At 41.5% G+C, this 13491-nt stretch overlaps 1 protein-coding gene across 1 annotated transcript in view; it reads left to right on the top strand.

Moving 5' to 3' along the window:
- The first annotated feature begins 4855 nt into the window (after positions 1 to 4855).
- Positions 4856 to 13491, top strand: part of SOX13 (SRY-box transcription factor 13) — a 32887-nt gene continuing 24251 nt past the window's right edge. Inside the window, exons 1-6 of the mRNA XM_089514595.1 lie at positions 4856 to 5050; positions 7504 to 7609; positions 8524 to 8610; positions 9074 to 9246; positions 10986 to 11054; positions 13086 to 13200. Of these exons, the coding sequence (XP_089370721.1) occupies positions 4856 to 5050; positions 7504 to 7609; positions 8524 to 8610; positions 9074 to 9246; positions 10986 to 11054; positions 13086 to 13200 (745 nt within the window). The remainder of the gene's footprint in view (positions 5051 to 7503; positions 7610 to 8523; positions 8611 to 9073; positions 9247 to 10985; positions 11055 to 13085; positions 13201 to 13491) is intronic.

Here is a 13491-nt window from a genome sequence, read left to right as displayed (position 1 = left end):
GTCATGCACAAAGAAAGCATACATGTATCTTTCACTCTGTTGCTTCCAGTAGCTGATCCAGGAATTTTCTGTTATACTTAATTCTGGCCAAGTTTGCACAGTCTGTGTTGCAGACAGACTGCATAAATATTATATTCTTCTTGAGCAGAAATCCCCATCCTTCTTGAGCCTGCATGCACATTTAGAAATTTGACAAACTGCTATGGGCATCACCACAAAATGGCTGCCATGGGAAGCATCAATAGCTGCAAAATGGCTGCTGTAGGATGTGGCTATTGATGAAGTGGTTTTTGTTAAGGTGTGGGTGGCCAAAAGACCATGGAGCTTGCCACGAAAGACTGGATTGGTTTCGAGTCCCAAATACCAAATAAGATAATTGATCCCCCTATACACATTCACATATTGTGCAATAAAATAGTAGTTTCAGATAAAGCAACCGGTGAGGTTTAGAGACTAACAACGTATTTCTGTATCCCATGAATATAAACCAAAAGGAGTATCTCAACCATAAATCAAACCCCTTTGAACCAGTCTCTTGAACTTAATCCTAAGGATGCCCATTACATGGAAAGCAATGCAGTTAATTTCTTCAAATCAATTCCAAATACATTTCTTTAAAGTTAATTTCTCTGAATTAATAGGAGGATTAGCCCAAGTTCAAACCCCTAGTTCATTCTAATAGGCCACTTAGCTATGTCAACTGCCATCTCCTTCCCCCCTCCCCCGTAAGTCACCTGACCTTCCAATCTCCTTCCTTCTTTTCAGCCAAGCTAGTAGCCCACCCTGGGTCAGGGTGATCAGATGTACTCCTTTCCCAGGACATATCCTACATATCAGCCTTTTGTCCAGGAGGAATTCCAAAATATCCTCCTTTTTAAGCATGACTAAAAAGCATGAATTTATATTTCAGTTAGTGTTGTTAGTTTTTATTTGGTCATACCCTAATTTCTTCTTGAATGTCCCACATTTTGTGTATCTTGTCCTCCTTTGTGGTTAGGACATCTGGTCACCTTGGGTCCCAGGGTTAATTCAAGACATTTTGCTTCTTGGTTTCCCTTCTTCTCCTGGATCACACCACCAGTTATATAGTCTACAGCAAAGCCCTCTGATACAGTCACGTCTGATCAGAGCCACAGGACAGGGATGCCAAACTCAAGGAATTACAACAAGCATTCCACAAACTACAGTACCCACCATATGAAATGAAACAAACAAACCAACAAACAAACACAAATAAAGAAGGCAAGACTTATACCCAGGACTGATCTATTACAGAACAGATTGAAGAGGGGAAATGACAGAACTTCACTTGTGATCACATACAGCTCTCAACTGGGACCTCTGAGGCACATCATCAATGAACTACAACCTATTCTGGACAATAATGCAATTCTTTCAAGGGCTCTTTGAGGCAGACCTTTAGTCACCTACAGATAGTCTCTAAAGCTCAAAGAGGACACATGACACAGATAGTGACACAGGTACTAAGCCATGCCACAAATCAAGATGTCAACTCTGCCTGCACATTTATCCAGTAATGTGATCACAAGACATAATGGCATCATTCACAATATCAGGGGGACCTTCACATGCTCATCCTCCAGTGTGATTTATGCCATACTATGTCATCAATGCCCATCAGCACTCTGCATTGGGCAAACAGGCCAGTCCCTGCGCCAGAGGATAAATTGACATGAATCAGACATTAGGAATAGGAATACACAAAAACCAGTGGCTGAACATTTCAGTCTTCCTGGGCATCTCACCTCAGACCTCAGAACAGTGGTCCTTGAACAAAAGAACTACACAGACAGATTGGAAAGAGAAACATCAGAATTGGAGTTCATCTATAAACTACAGTCCCTCAGCAATGGATTGAGCAAAGATAATGGCTTCCTGGCTCACTACACACATTTCAACACTATCTGACCCCATCCTCAGGAGGGTGTCCTACACCCATCTATTCTTCCAACCTACAGGCTAGTTTCCAAAGCCAAACTGCTCTTCCCACTTCATTTCCATACACAAAAACTAGTTCCGAATACCTTTGTTCACAAATAGGGTTGCCATATCCCGGGTTTGGGTGGGACAATCCCAGATTGGAGGGTCAAAAAAGATCCCGTCCCGGATGGCCATTTTTGACTCTCCAGTCCCGGATTTCAGCCTTGCTCCAGGCCACATTTTGTAAATCTCCAGTCCACTGTAGAAAATGCACCTGGAGCAAAGCAGAAAGCCTCCTCCTGGCTCAGCTCCTCCTCCTTCCAGGATGGTCCTCCCACCCTGGGACCAGAGGAGGCGGTGCCACCCTAGCCGGCCACAAGCACATCACCACCTCCTGCAGCCCTGACCAGCTGGGCCTCCCTGGGACTGGAGGAGGCGGCACTCCATGTGGAGGCTCAGCCTCCTCCAGCCCTGACCAGCATGGTCAACTAGGCCTCCCCGGGACTGGAGGAGGCGATGCCCTGCCCTGGGCCTGGGCCTGGGCCTCCTCCAGCCACGGGGAGGCATAGGAGGAGGCGTTGCGGTCGGCACCTGGACCTCCGCCAGCCGTGGGGAGGCCTAGGAGAAGGCGCCGCGCCTGGGCCTCCTCCAGCCATGAGGAGGCCTAGGAGGAGGTGCTGCGCTTGGCGCCTGGGCCTACTCCAGCCGCGGGGAGGCCTAGGAGAAGGCGCCACGCTCCAGGCATGGGCTGAGGCGTCCTTCAGCCCTGGGGGGGGGATTTGGAAGCAGCGTTCTGCTCAGGGCTTTGGCAGAGGCCCCAGAAGATAAGGTAAGGGGGCTTGGGGTGGGTGGTGGTGTCAGGGATGATGGGAGTTGTAGCTCTTCACCTCTGGCTCGAACTCACCACCTTGTTACGCACCGGCGCTGACCAGTTTTGGTCAGTGGTTAAAGCTTTGCTCTAAAGCAGCAGAGTTACAGAGAATAGGCTGAAGACCCTGACAAACTCTCCAAGGCCTGTTACAGACTGCCAAAATAAAGCTGCTTCGGGTCTCTTTGGAGATATGCTGTTTAAATGATGCATGCACCCTAAGAATCCGGAAGCTGCACCAAAGCTGCACTCCAGTGCTTAGGAATGGAGTGTGGCTTTGGCGCGACCTCCGGGCTCTTAGGACCCATGCATCATTTAAATAGCATACCTCTAAAGAGACCCGAAGCAGCTTTATTTTGGCAGTCTGTAACAGGCCCAAGCCTTCTCACTCTTGCTTCCACAGAAGTCTTCCCACTTCTTCAGGATCCAGCTGGCTCTTGTCTCTTGACTCAAGACACCAGACAACTCAGTAGTCTTATATAAAAGATCTACTTTATTCTACTATATACAGCTCCAAAACTATCCAATACAATACTCCTCACTACTACCCACAAAATACATTGGGAATCATAGCCATTATTATAGCCCTTGGAAAACACCACCCACTCTTGTCAGTTTCCACCCAGTGGGCGTGTACATCCATTTTCATTGGTTCTCTTGGTTCATCCCACAATTAATGATTTCATCATCTCACCTTGTCCACTTTAACAATTCTCAGGTGTGTTCAATTATCCACTTTGCATTTCTGTCCTTGGCATTTAGGACTTGCTAATTACATTACCTTTTACACCTGTGTGGCTTCTAATTGCTTTTGCTGAGTCATCCTGACTCTCACATACATGTTTTATTTCTTTCACTGTGTATCCCATGTTGCTTTTTCCTTAACAGGTGGACCATCTGCTGCCGCCTCCTTGCTGCATTTTCGGGATGGCAGATGAGCAGCAGGGAGGCCTGGGGCTTGGGAGGTCTCCCTGGGGGCTTGGGAGGGGGGCTTAATGTTTTTTAATTTATTAATGTGTTTGGCGTCTAATTGTATGTGTCCCCCATTTTTTGGAATGTTATACATTTTCTTACAATGTCCCGGTTTTGAGGTAGGGAATTATGGCAACCCTATTCACAAATGACCATTGTTAAAACTGGACTTGCACTTCATTTCCATACACAAAGGATTTTGAATTTGAATTCTCTCTCTCTCTCTCTCTCTCTCTCTCTCTCTCTCACACACACACACACACACACACACACACACACACACACAGTATGTCTGTCCTTGGTTTCCACTCCACCAAATGCATCTGAGGAAGTAGTCTGAAGTTTATATGTATGTGTTGTTGTTGTTTCATGCTGCCAACTTCTTTACATGTAGAGATCTCTCTACATGCATACACAGACACTCTTAAACACATTCTCTTTCACCAAAGTTCACCCACAAATTCTTGTCATCCACATATATGTTACCTGGTACATTGCTGTTACCAAGTAGGTTCAGTTCAGTAGGACTTTTATATCATATGTCTCTTTTAGCTCTCAAGATGGGGAAAATATAAAGTGCATCTTTTTACTTTGATGTCTAGGGTTTGTTTTACTCTAATCTGTTTATGTTTTAGGACAAAACATGTACTTTTATGTTTAAAATTCTTGTTGCTTAATTTTTTAGGGACCTTGAGCAGATGATATTTTAGTATATGATATGGTGGGCTGTTTTGTTATGCACTGTTTTCTGTATACTGTATATACTTTTTTGGTGGCAAATTGGAGCTCAAAAAAGAGCAGTTCACTATATTCATGCTTGTGAGTATGCTTCAATACATACATAGCCTTTGGGGAGGCGGGGCATTTGATTAAACGGTGGAAATGTCATTCTCAATATTTCAATGAGAAAGAAGCAATCTCATTATCCATGCAGTTTTTTTTTTTTGTTTGTTTTTTTTTACATGGACACCATGTTCTGGAAAGCAGATATATTTCTAAAGTGAATGAGTGACTGGTTCACCTTTCTTTTCTTTTTTTCATGGTAATCTTTCTGTCTCTTATTCTCCCCATAGGATGTCCATGAGGAGCCCTGCCTCTCCTCAGCTGGAGCTCAATGGATCTGGGAACATGGTGAACTGTGCCATTAAGACAGAAGAGAAGAGCGAGAACTGCTACGAGTCCTCAGCTAGCACAACACTTGGCTCTGACAAACTACAGAAATCACCGTTGTCACTGAGTGAAGTTACTGACTCCCAAACACTCTCACAGGTGGGGCAAAAGCTTTTGGGTTCCTTCTTGCTTGCCCTGAGTCAAAGCTTTCCTTTCTTTATTTGTGTGTGTGTGTTTGGTATTCAGAGGGTCCCTAGTGACAAAGACACCCCTCCCCAGGGAACAAAGAATTATAATCTCACTTGTAGCCAGTACAAGTCCTTTTCGCTGTCTGAGGCAGAGAAGAAGCTCTAGACATACTTCCAACTGATTTTAAAAAATACAATAATAACAAGTGAATACCAAATTACTGCCCATTCTTCATACACAAATTACAGCTATCTTGGCAGTCCCCTCCCTTTTCTCTGCTAAATTATAAACTTGGTCCTCATTCTGCATATACATTCACATATATGGGTGTGTGGCCCATTTCTGGATCTTTTGATTTTCATTTGAAAAGGGTTTAGAGAGAGTCTAATTCTAATCAAACAAAAGCACTGCATGAGGTGGAACTCCCTCTGCAGTCGTGTTGCTGCCACAGAAAGCTGCCATTTGCTCCCGTTTGTGATTTTTTTTAAGGAAAAGGGTAGGAAATTAATTAATTAATTAATTAATATTTGGGGGATACAATGTAGAGTTGAAATCGCACAAAGGTCTCCTCTCACAGTAACACCATTCTAATCAAAACAGGCACATGCCGGGTTATTTTAAATTATAAACAGAAGCATTGGAAGATCTGATCTCCTGCATCTTGTATAGTTTGAATCTTAACTTTATATCAGTAGAGAGTGACTTTTAAATGAATAGCTCCATATCTATGCTGTGTTAAAAAATAAGTTCTTTGCTATATTAAGACCATGTCAGTTATAGATAAAAGGTTTGAACTAGGCAGTGACTTACAGATTTTTATGTAAATTGAAGGGATGGACCACAAATCATTTGTGGGGTGTATGTTTTACATCAAGGGTGAGCAACTGTAGAGGGGCTATTTTTCACCCCCACACTTCTGCTGGGAGCCACACTTGTGCATCCAAAGTGGCCAGCTGGGTTTATTTTCAGCCATGTTTTGGACCATTTTTACGGGGGCGGGGGTATAGTTGCTTTTATAGATATGTGATCATCTTACATGGTTATGAGGGCTAAATTAACACATTTTACAGCATTTTAAAGCCACTTTAGGTGTTTGGGAGGTGAAAGGTTGTTTCCCCCAATTTTTAAAAATTTCAGTAATAGTACACAGCACTGAACTAGCTTTTTGTCTTTGTGTGTTAGAATTCTATTATTATCTTTTATTTGGAAAAATAATTCTTGAAAGAAAGATGTAACTTTTTATTAAATGTGTGCTGTTATCTTTTTAGAAATTTAAACAGCTCCAAACCCAGAGTTATTGGAAAAGTGTACAGATAAGTTAAAAATGAAATAATATGAGACAGTAGTAAAACAATTAAATTGGAAGTGCTCAACTTAAAATCAGGGCAAGTCACACACTCTTATCCTCAGAGGAAGGCAATGACAAACCTCCTTCAAACAAATCTTGCCAAGAAAACCTATGATAGGGTCACCTTAAGTTGGAAAGAACTTGAAGGCATACAATGATAACAAGCAAGATAAAACAAACAGCAGTGATAAAACCGCACAGTTCATGCTGAAAGCAAAAATAAGATCATCAATGGGAACAAAATATTGCAAATATTGGCCCGGTACATACGGGCCCTTTGCGATGCCCTCGTCATGTGCTAGGGTTGCCTGGGGGTGGAGCGCCCACACGCTCCGCAACCCTAGCATGTGATGACGGTGTAATAATGGCAGCACCCTGTATACATGGGCGCCGCCATTGTTACCTAAGCGCTGTGCAACATCCACACGACACTTGCATAACCAGTGCACCAGTGGCGCACTCGTTACGCTGCCGCTCTGGCTTTAGAAGAACCCACTTTTCGCTTTTGGTGGCTGCAGCTTCCCTCTGGCAGAAAAACAGGCACCCAGGAGTCCACCTTTTTTAGACGGTCTGTCCTGCGCCATCTAAAACTATAAAAGAGTTCTTTAAACATATAGGCGAGCAGAAAATTATCCTCCTAGTGCCCCTCCACCCCAGCAATCCAGATAGGATATCACCACTAAAAAGACCTGTTCTCTTCTAGCTGCTCACTTTTCCTTGTCCCCCCCCCACCAAAGGAGGACCTTAGATGATGACTCTAAAGTTAATAAAATAAGTAAACATGGAAAGAGTCACTCTGTCAGGTTACCTAATCCCAAGTTGTTTAAGTTCTTAATGGCAGTTAGTGCAGATTGCAAAGGACTGTATAATGTGATAGTACAGTATTGGTAAGACAGTGTAGTGTAGTGGTTTGAACTTCGGACTACAACTCTAGAGACCAGGGTGCAAATCCCTGCTCTGCCATGGAAATACATTGGGTGATCTTGGACAAGTTACCCTCTCTCACCCTCAGAGGAAAACAATAGCAAAGATTGGTTCTTGATGACTGATGATGGATTATATATGTATTTTTTAGGAACCTGCATCTCCAGTGGACAAAGCATTAGACTGCAGGAATTTTGCATTTGAGTCTACAGTTTCCAGCCAAGAAAAGTTGGATTTCAATCAAAACTTAAAAGAAGGTAGGAAGGTGTTTTTTGTTTTTTAAAAAAAACACTTTAGCTTCTGCTTCCCTGCTTCAGATTTCCTTTCCGTCCACAAAGGTCATAACTTTGCAGAAGAACATGGTTTCAGACTTCTTAAAAGTGCTAGCAGAGCATGGCTTGGACCTGGCTTGGACCCAGTCTGGTGATTCAGAAGCAATATAGTGTGCGATAATCCCCGCCTACATCCCGGCTGCAACCCGGCAGGCTGGAGCTGGTTTAAAACACCAAGTGATAAGCTCCTCAATTGCCGAAAGTCAATTTCCTTGGGTTCAAAATCTTCTCTGAGGAGATTCCTTTTGTTATGTGTGCAGTAGGAAGGGTAGTACACCATGAATCCATTGTCTTGTTCATACGTTTGTTAATGGACTGGAATTTGTGAGTATAATTCAATTCAGTTTCTGAAGGTAGTTGCTTTAGTACTTTTTTTATCCCTTCCTTATCCAAGTCAACCCTTAGGGGCTACACATAATTATAGACAAAATTCATATAATAATGTTAGTATGTCGGACATGACTTGACAACTTTGCCGAAGGAGAATACTTTTACTTTTACCTTTATTTTCATACTTCATCAAAACATTTTTTAGCCAAGTATGTAATGTTTTAAAGAGGGAACATTATTTATTAGGACAGACTGAATTTGTATTCAGCCCTTGCATTTGGAAGTCAGAGGCTTAAGGTCAATTTGTCAGATTCTTAATTCATTAATTTCCTTGACCATCTTGGCCTTTGAGAGATTGCTCTTCCATGATGCAAACTAGTTTCCATTTGTATTATTGTCTTACTAGCACATTGTTTGCAGTAGTTTCTGAAAAGCTTTCTTTTCAATGACTTCTGACACTCCCCCCCCCCCCCCCAGTCACACAACCACTAATGTTCTTCTTGCAACAGTAATGCCGACCATTGAGAAGCTATTGTCCAGTGACTGGAAAGAGAGACTTCTGGGGAAAAGTCCCATGGATTCCAAACAAGTGAAAGGTGAGCAGTTGGTATAGCTTGACTGTGAGTACTTTAGGAATCCAATGATAGCAATGGGCCATCTGTTGGTCTACCTGCTACAAGAGGGGGCAGCATGTCCATGAACTACCTTCTTTCTGTTGTTTGGGTTGGGACTATGACACTAGAGAAGTACAAACTGAAGACCTTTCTACAGTATCATGGAAAAGGCTTGGAAGGTTGAATATCCCTATCCAACAGTGACTTTGTCTCCAACTTTAGAGGAAAAATCTGAAAAATATTATGGTCTCTGAGAACTTACTTTATTGAATTGATTTATATTCAGCCTTTCCCCCAACACGAGATCCAAAGCTGCTTACAATATAAGATGAAACATAATGTCTAAAACAATATGTGATACAAAATAGGGTTGTTGCCTTAATATTGCAGAATTAGACATCACATTTTATTTTATTATCTGTCTTTGGGTTCTTGTATGGCCCAGGAACCCAGGAAAGTCTAGCAGAAAAGGAGTTGCAGCTGCTGGTCATGATTAACCAGCTGTCTATTTTGCGGGACCAGCTGTTGACAGCCCATTCAGAGCAGAAGAACATGGCAGCTATGTTGTTTGAGAAGCAGCAGCAACAGATGGAGCTGGCCAGACAGCAGCAGGAACAGGTAGGCAGCAAAGTGAACTGCATATGCCTTCCATAACCATCTTCAAAAGGTGATAAGAAAGCAGGACTGGCAATCTGAGGAACCTGTATAAACTTGAAAAGGGATCTTATCAATCCTGTGTTGAGTTAGTGGGTTTAATTGCACTTTATTTACCTCAAGTGACGGTTGAAAAGTAAAAAAACCTAGAAATATTGCAGCTTCTCTATATTGGTGAGAGACACAGTGAGTAATATGCTCACATGATGTAATACAAAACCCTAAACATTAAATGTTTTACTCCACAAACCACATGCATGTTCAACATCAGAAAATACACCTGTACAAACTGAACAAGTTTGCAAAGCTCATATGATAGGATGTTATAGTGATTAAAGAAATAGTGCTGGTGAATCCAGAGAAATCACAATTTAATCTGTTCCAGCAAACAAAGAATCCTGTGAATTGTTAAAATAATCTAATCTTGCTACTTGAGGCCTTTATTCAAAAAGATAGAAGGGGAGTTTACATATCAGTTGTGCCACCAAGGTGCCACCAGATTTAAGAGGAGTGCAAACCTTCATAATTTTAAAATACATCCCCAAAGCTTAAGATTTTATGAGGAAATAAAGTATTAGGATAGAACAACAACAAAAAAGGCATACTTTTTATTGGTCTGAGGGTTGAATTCTAATTTGGAAAAGGACTAGGAAATGGATGGTTATTGTGGCCTTTCAGGTGTTGGATTGCAACTCCTAGCATTCCACATCATTAGATATACTGGTTAGGTCTGATGAAAGTTGCAGTCAAATTGTTGTTCTCCAAACTGAGGTCCACAGCTCTCCAAAACTGCAGATTTCATACCTTCTCTGAAACCATGAAATGCTAGCATTTCTTGGTACCAATTTTAATGTTACATTTTATACCGATACTTGTTTTTTTTCTCCTTGATAACTTGCCTTTCTAAGATTTGTTAACACAGAGATTCAAATATATACTCATGAATCAGCCACCTTAAATATTCAGCTTCTTCATTTTACTTTTTGAATCCGTATTCTATAGAATGGCCGTAGCTCTTCCCTAAATTACAAGGTCATTAGGAGTACTTAAACAAAGTGAAAGGCAAATGTGGTGTGTTCTGAACTGAAAGTGTTAGTGCTTTGTTTCTTATATAGCAGTTGTTATCAGCTACATAAATTATATGTATAGATATGGTGTTTTTGAAACACTGAAATTCTGGACCATGCCAATAACTATTAGGTCAGAATGCACAGGGAAGCTATTGAAATCCATCAACAATTTCAACAGGAAAGAAGAAACTCTTATAGCAAACCAAGTTTGGCTACCAGTCCTCAAAAACACCAAAATTAGGACCCAGCAAATGCAAATGAAAACCACCCAAGGTGAGGGGGATTTCCAGCAGACAATGGATCATTAAGCCAATGGACGCCCTGTAGGCCTTGCAATTCAACAACAGAACAATACACAGATTAATGTGCAAATCACCTCCTCTCAACTAACAGAATATATACCCCACTCCCTTCCATTCCAGCATTCTTTGAAGATGCCAGCCACAGCTGCTGCCAAACCTCAGGAATAAACTCTTCTAGAACACAGCCTTATAGCCCCCAAACCCCACTTGTTTGTTTTACCAGTACCAAATGAACAGAGACCATCTCTTTGTTTGAGAGAGGGGAGTCATTCTGCTCAGATGGCTCACAGCTAGAGACGACCTGCTTCTTCATTGCCTTTCCCTATTGCAGATTGCCAAGCAACAGCAACAGCTTATCCAGCAGCAACACAAGATCAACCTGCTACAGCAGCAGATCCAGGTAAAAGGGGAGCTCTTTTTCCCTTGGGAATAGCCAGAAAAGTTAGCTTAACTGTAGTGTAAGCTTGAAAAATCAGCAAACAAAACCTTGGTGTCTTCCTCTATCACAGTTTTTCTGTGAAAGTAGAGAAAAGTAAACTAATAAGATTAAATTAGGCCTCCCCACCCCCATGTGCATGAAAACCCACATAGAAAAAGTTTAAGATTACATGATCCATCAGCCCTCACCATTGGCTGTGCTATCTAGGAGTGATAGGAGCTACATTAACATCTGGAGGACCACAGGTTTCTCACTCATTTAAGATGATGAAGACTGATTACATTTAAAAAAAAATTGGGGGGAAAGACTAAGGCTGTAATTGTAAATTCTTTGAAAGCAGTCACTTTAATTGAGTGGAAATGTGCTTATGATTGGGGTATCTATTGTACACTGTGACTTGTAGCATAAAATCATGGCAAGTCTTATTGAAATGAAAGAAATTTGGATCAACAAATGGTGTTAAAACAGCACTAATCATGCATTTAAGGGTGGGGAGTGGAGGTGCACCATGTAGGCCCCTGTTTCACTGATGGCAAATGAGAATTGGCCCTACATACCAACATCACTTTGCACTTAAAGACTCTTCTCATTCCTACTGAGCATGCAGGTGGCAGAGAGCAGACTGTGACAACCGTTTTTTTTTACACTTGATCCAACTATTTGTCCTCCTTCTTGAATACTGTCTGTTACAAATGACAGCACTGCTGCATGCCTCAGGTTAAAGTCCATGCCATAACTTGTCACATTTAGCTAGAGATGCCACAGTTGAACTTGTAAGCATGAAAAGCATGTGCTCTATTCTGAGCAGTGAGACCTTATCAAGGGGTGTTGTAATTTTGATCAGGGCCATGTTGTAAGGGAAAGAGGTTAATTCCTCCTCTTGTACTGCTCTTCCAACCCAAATCAAACCATGAAGGAGAAAGGCATGGATTTACGCATCTCTAATGTCAATACAGTTTGGGTTGAAACTTCAGCTTTCTTTTTGTTGCAATATGACTAAGTACATTTCTGTATGTCCACAAATATGTTGGGAGGTTACGGATGATGATGATGATGATGATGATGATGATGATGATGATGATGATGATGATATAGTTTATTTATATTTTCCCGCCTCTCCCAGATGGATCGAGGTGGGATTACAGTTCACTAAAATACACATAAAACACATAGATAAAATAGAATAACAATTAATATAAAACTAGCTCATCATCAAGTGGCAATACAATAGAGTTATACAACAATCAGACCTGACCTTTATACAAGGTCAGGTGGGTAAGCTCACCAGAAGAGATCCATCTTAAGTGCCCTCTTAAATGCCTCCAAGGAGGCAATAAGACGGATCTCTTCTGGGAGACTATACCATAGTTTCGGAGCAGCTGCAGTAAAGGCTCTTTGGGAAGTTGATATAAGCCTAGTTGATTGGCGCTCTAATATGCTCTTCCCAGTTATTCTGAGAGTGTGGGCAGATTATGTAGGGAGAGGTCTTCCCGCAAGTAACTTGTTAATGTTTAGGTATTACACTAATGGGATTGAAAATTGGGAAGGCCATCTTCTTTCTATTAGGGATGGGAAGATCATTTGAATTTTTTCTCTCCTCCAAAACAAACAAACAAAAAACAAACAAACTGAAAAAAAAAACAAAAACCCTGGCACCTGTACAAATGTCAGATGTAATTGGGCCCTTTAGGGTGAAAAACTTGCAAAAGGGGTTTGTGAAAAAGCCCTTTCATGAAATTTTTGTGAAAAAAAATCAAAAAAATATGAAAAGTGTACAAAACTCTCATTATACTATCCAGTGTGGAGAAAACTTTTGATATTTTTCATTTTGATGTTAAAGAATGAACTGAAGAAAAATCTTACCAATTCCCCTCTTGCTGATCTCAGATAATTCTGGATAGGTATTAGTGTTCCTAGAAGTTTTTTTTTTTAAAAAAATTGGCTTTATCTGTCTCTTTGCCTCCCCTACTTGCCTTATTCTTTTCTCTTCAGCAGGTCAACATGCCATATGTAATGATTCCAGCCTTTCCTCCCAGTCACCAGCCTCTTCCTGTCACCCCAGATCCACAAATGGCACTTCCAATCCAGCCAATCCCTTGTAAACCAGGTATGAAGATGTCAAGACATTTGGAATTCTGGGTAATGGAGCATAGGTGTCCAGCATGCCTTCATACTGTTGCCTTTGGGATGGGTGATGATTCATTAATAAATACATTGGTGAACCATTTCCTTAGATTTCAGTCAATAAAAAGCCAAACAAGTCAGAGTACTTGTATTTGATGGGTTGTCCCTATAATAAGTTAATTGCATTAGGTTTATGGGGCAGCGTCCAGAGCTTTGGGACCCAACCACAAGAGCCTCCTTCTTTAACAGTGACGAGGACAGCTTTGAACTGTGA

The sequence above is a fragment of the Sceloporus occidentalis genome, unplaced genomic scaffold (genome assembly GCF_023333645.1).
Source record: "Sceloporus occidentalis isolate IW3139 unplaced genomic scaffold, rSceOcc1.0.p SCAF_3, whole genome shotgun sequence".
Classification (NCBI taxonomy): Eukaryota; Metazoa; Chordata; class Lepidosauria; order Squamata; family Phrynosomatidae; genus Sceloporus; species Sceloporus occidentalis.
Note: the sequence above shows the minus strand (reverse complement) of the source record. Positions and strands in the feature narration are given on the sequence as shown.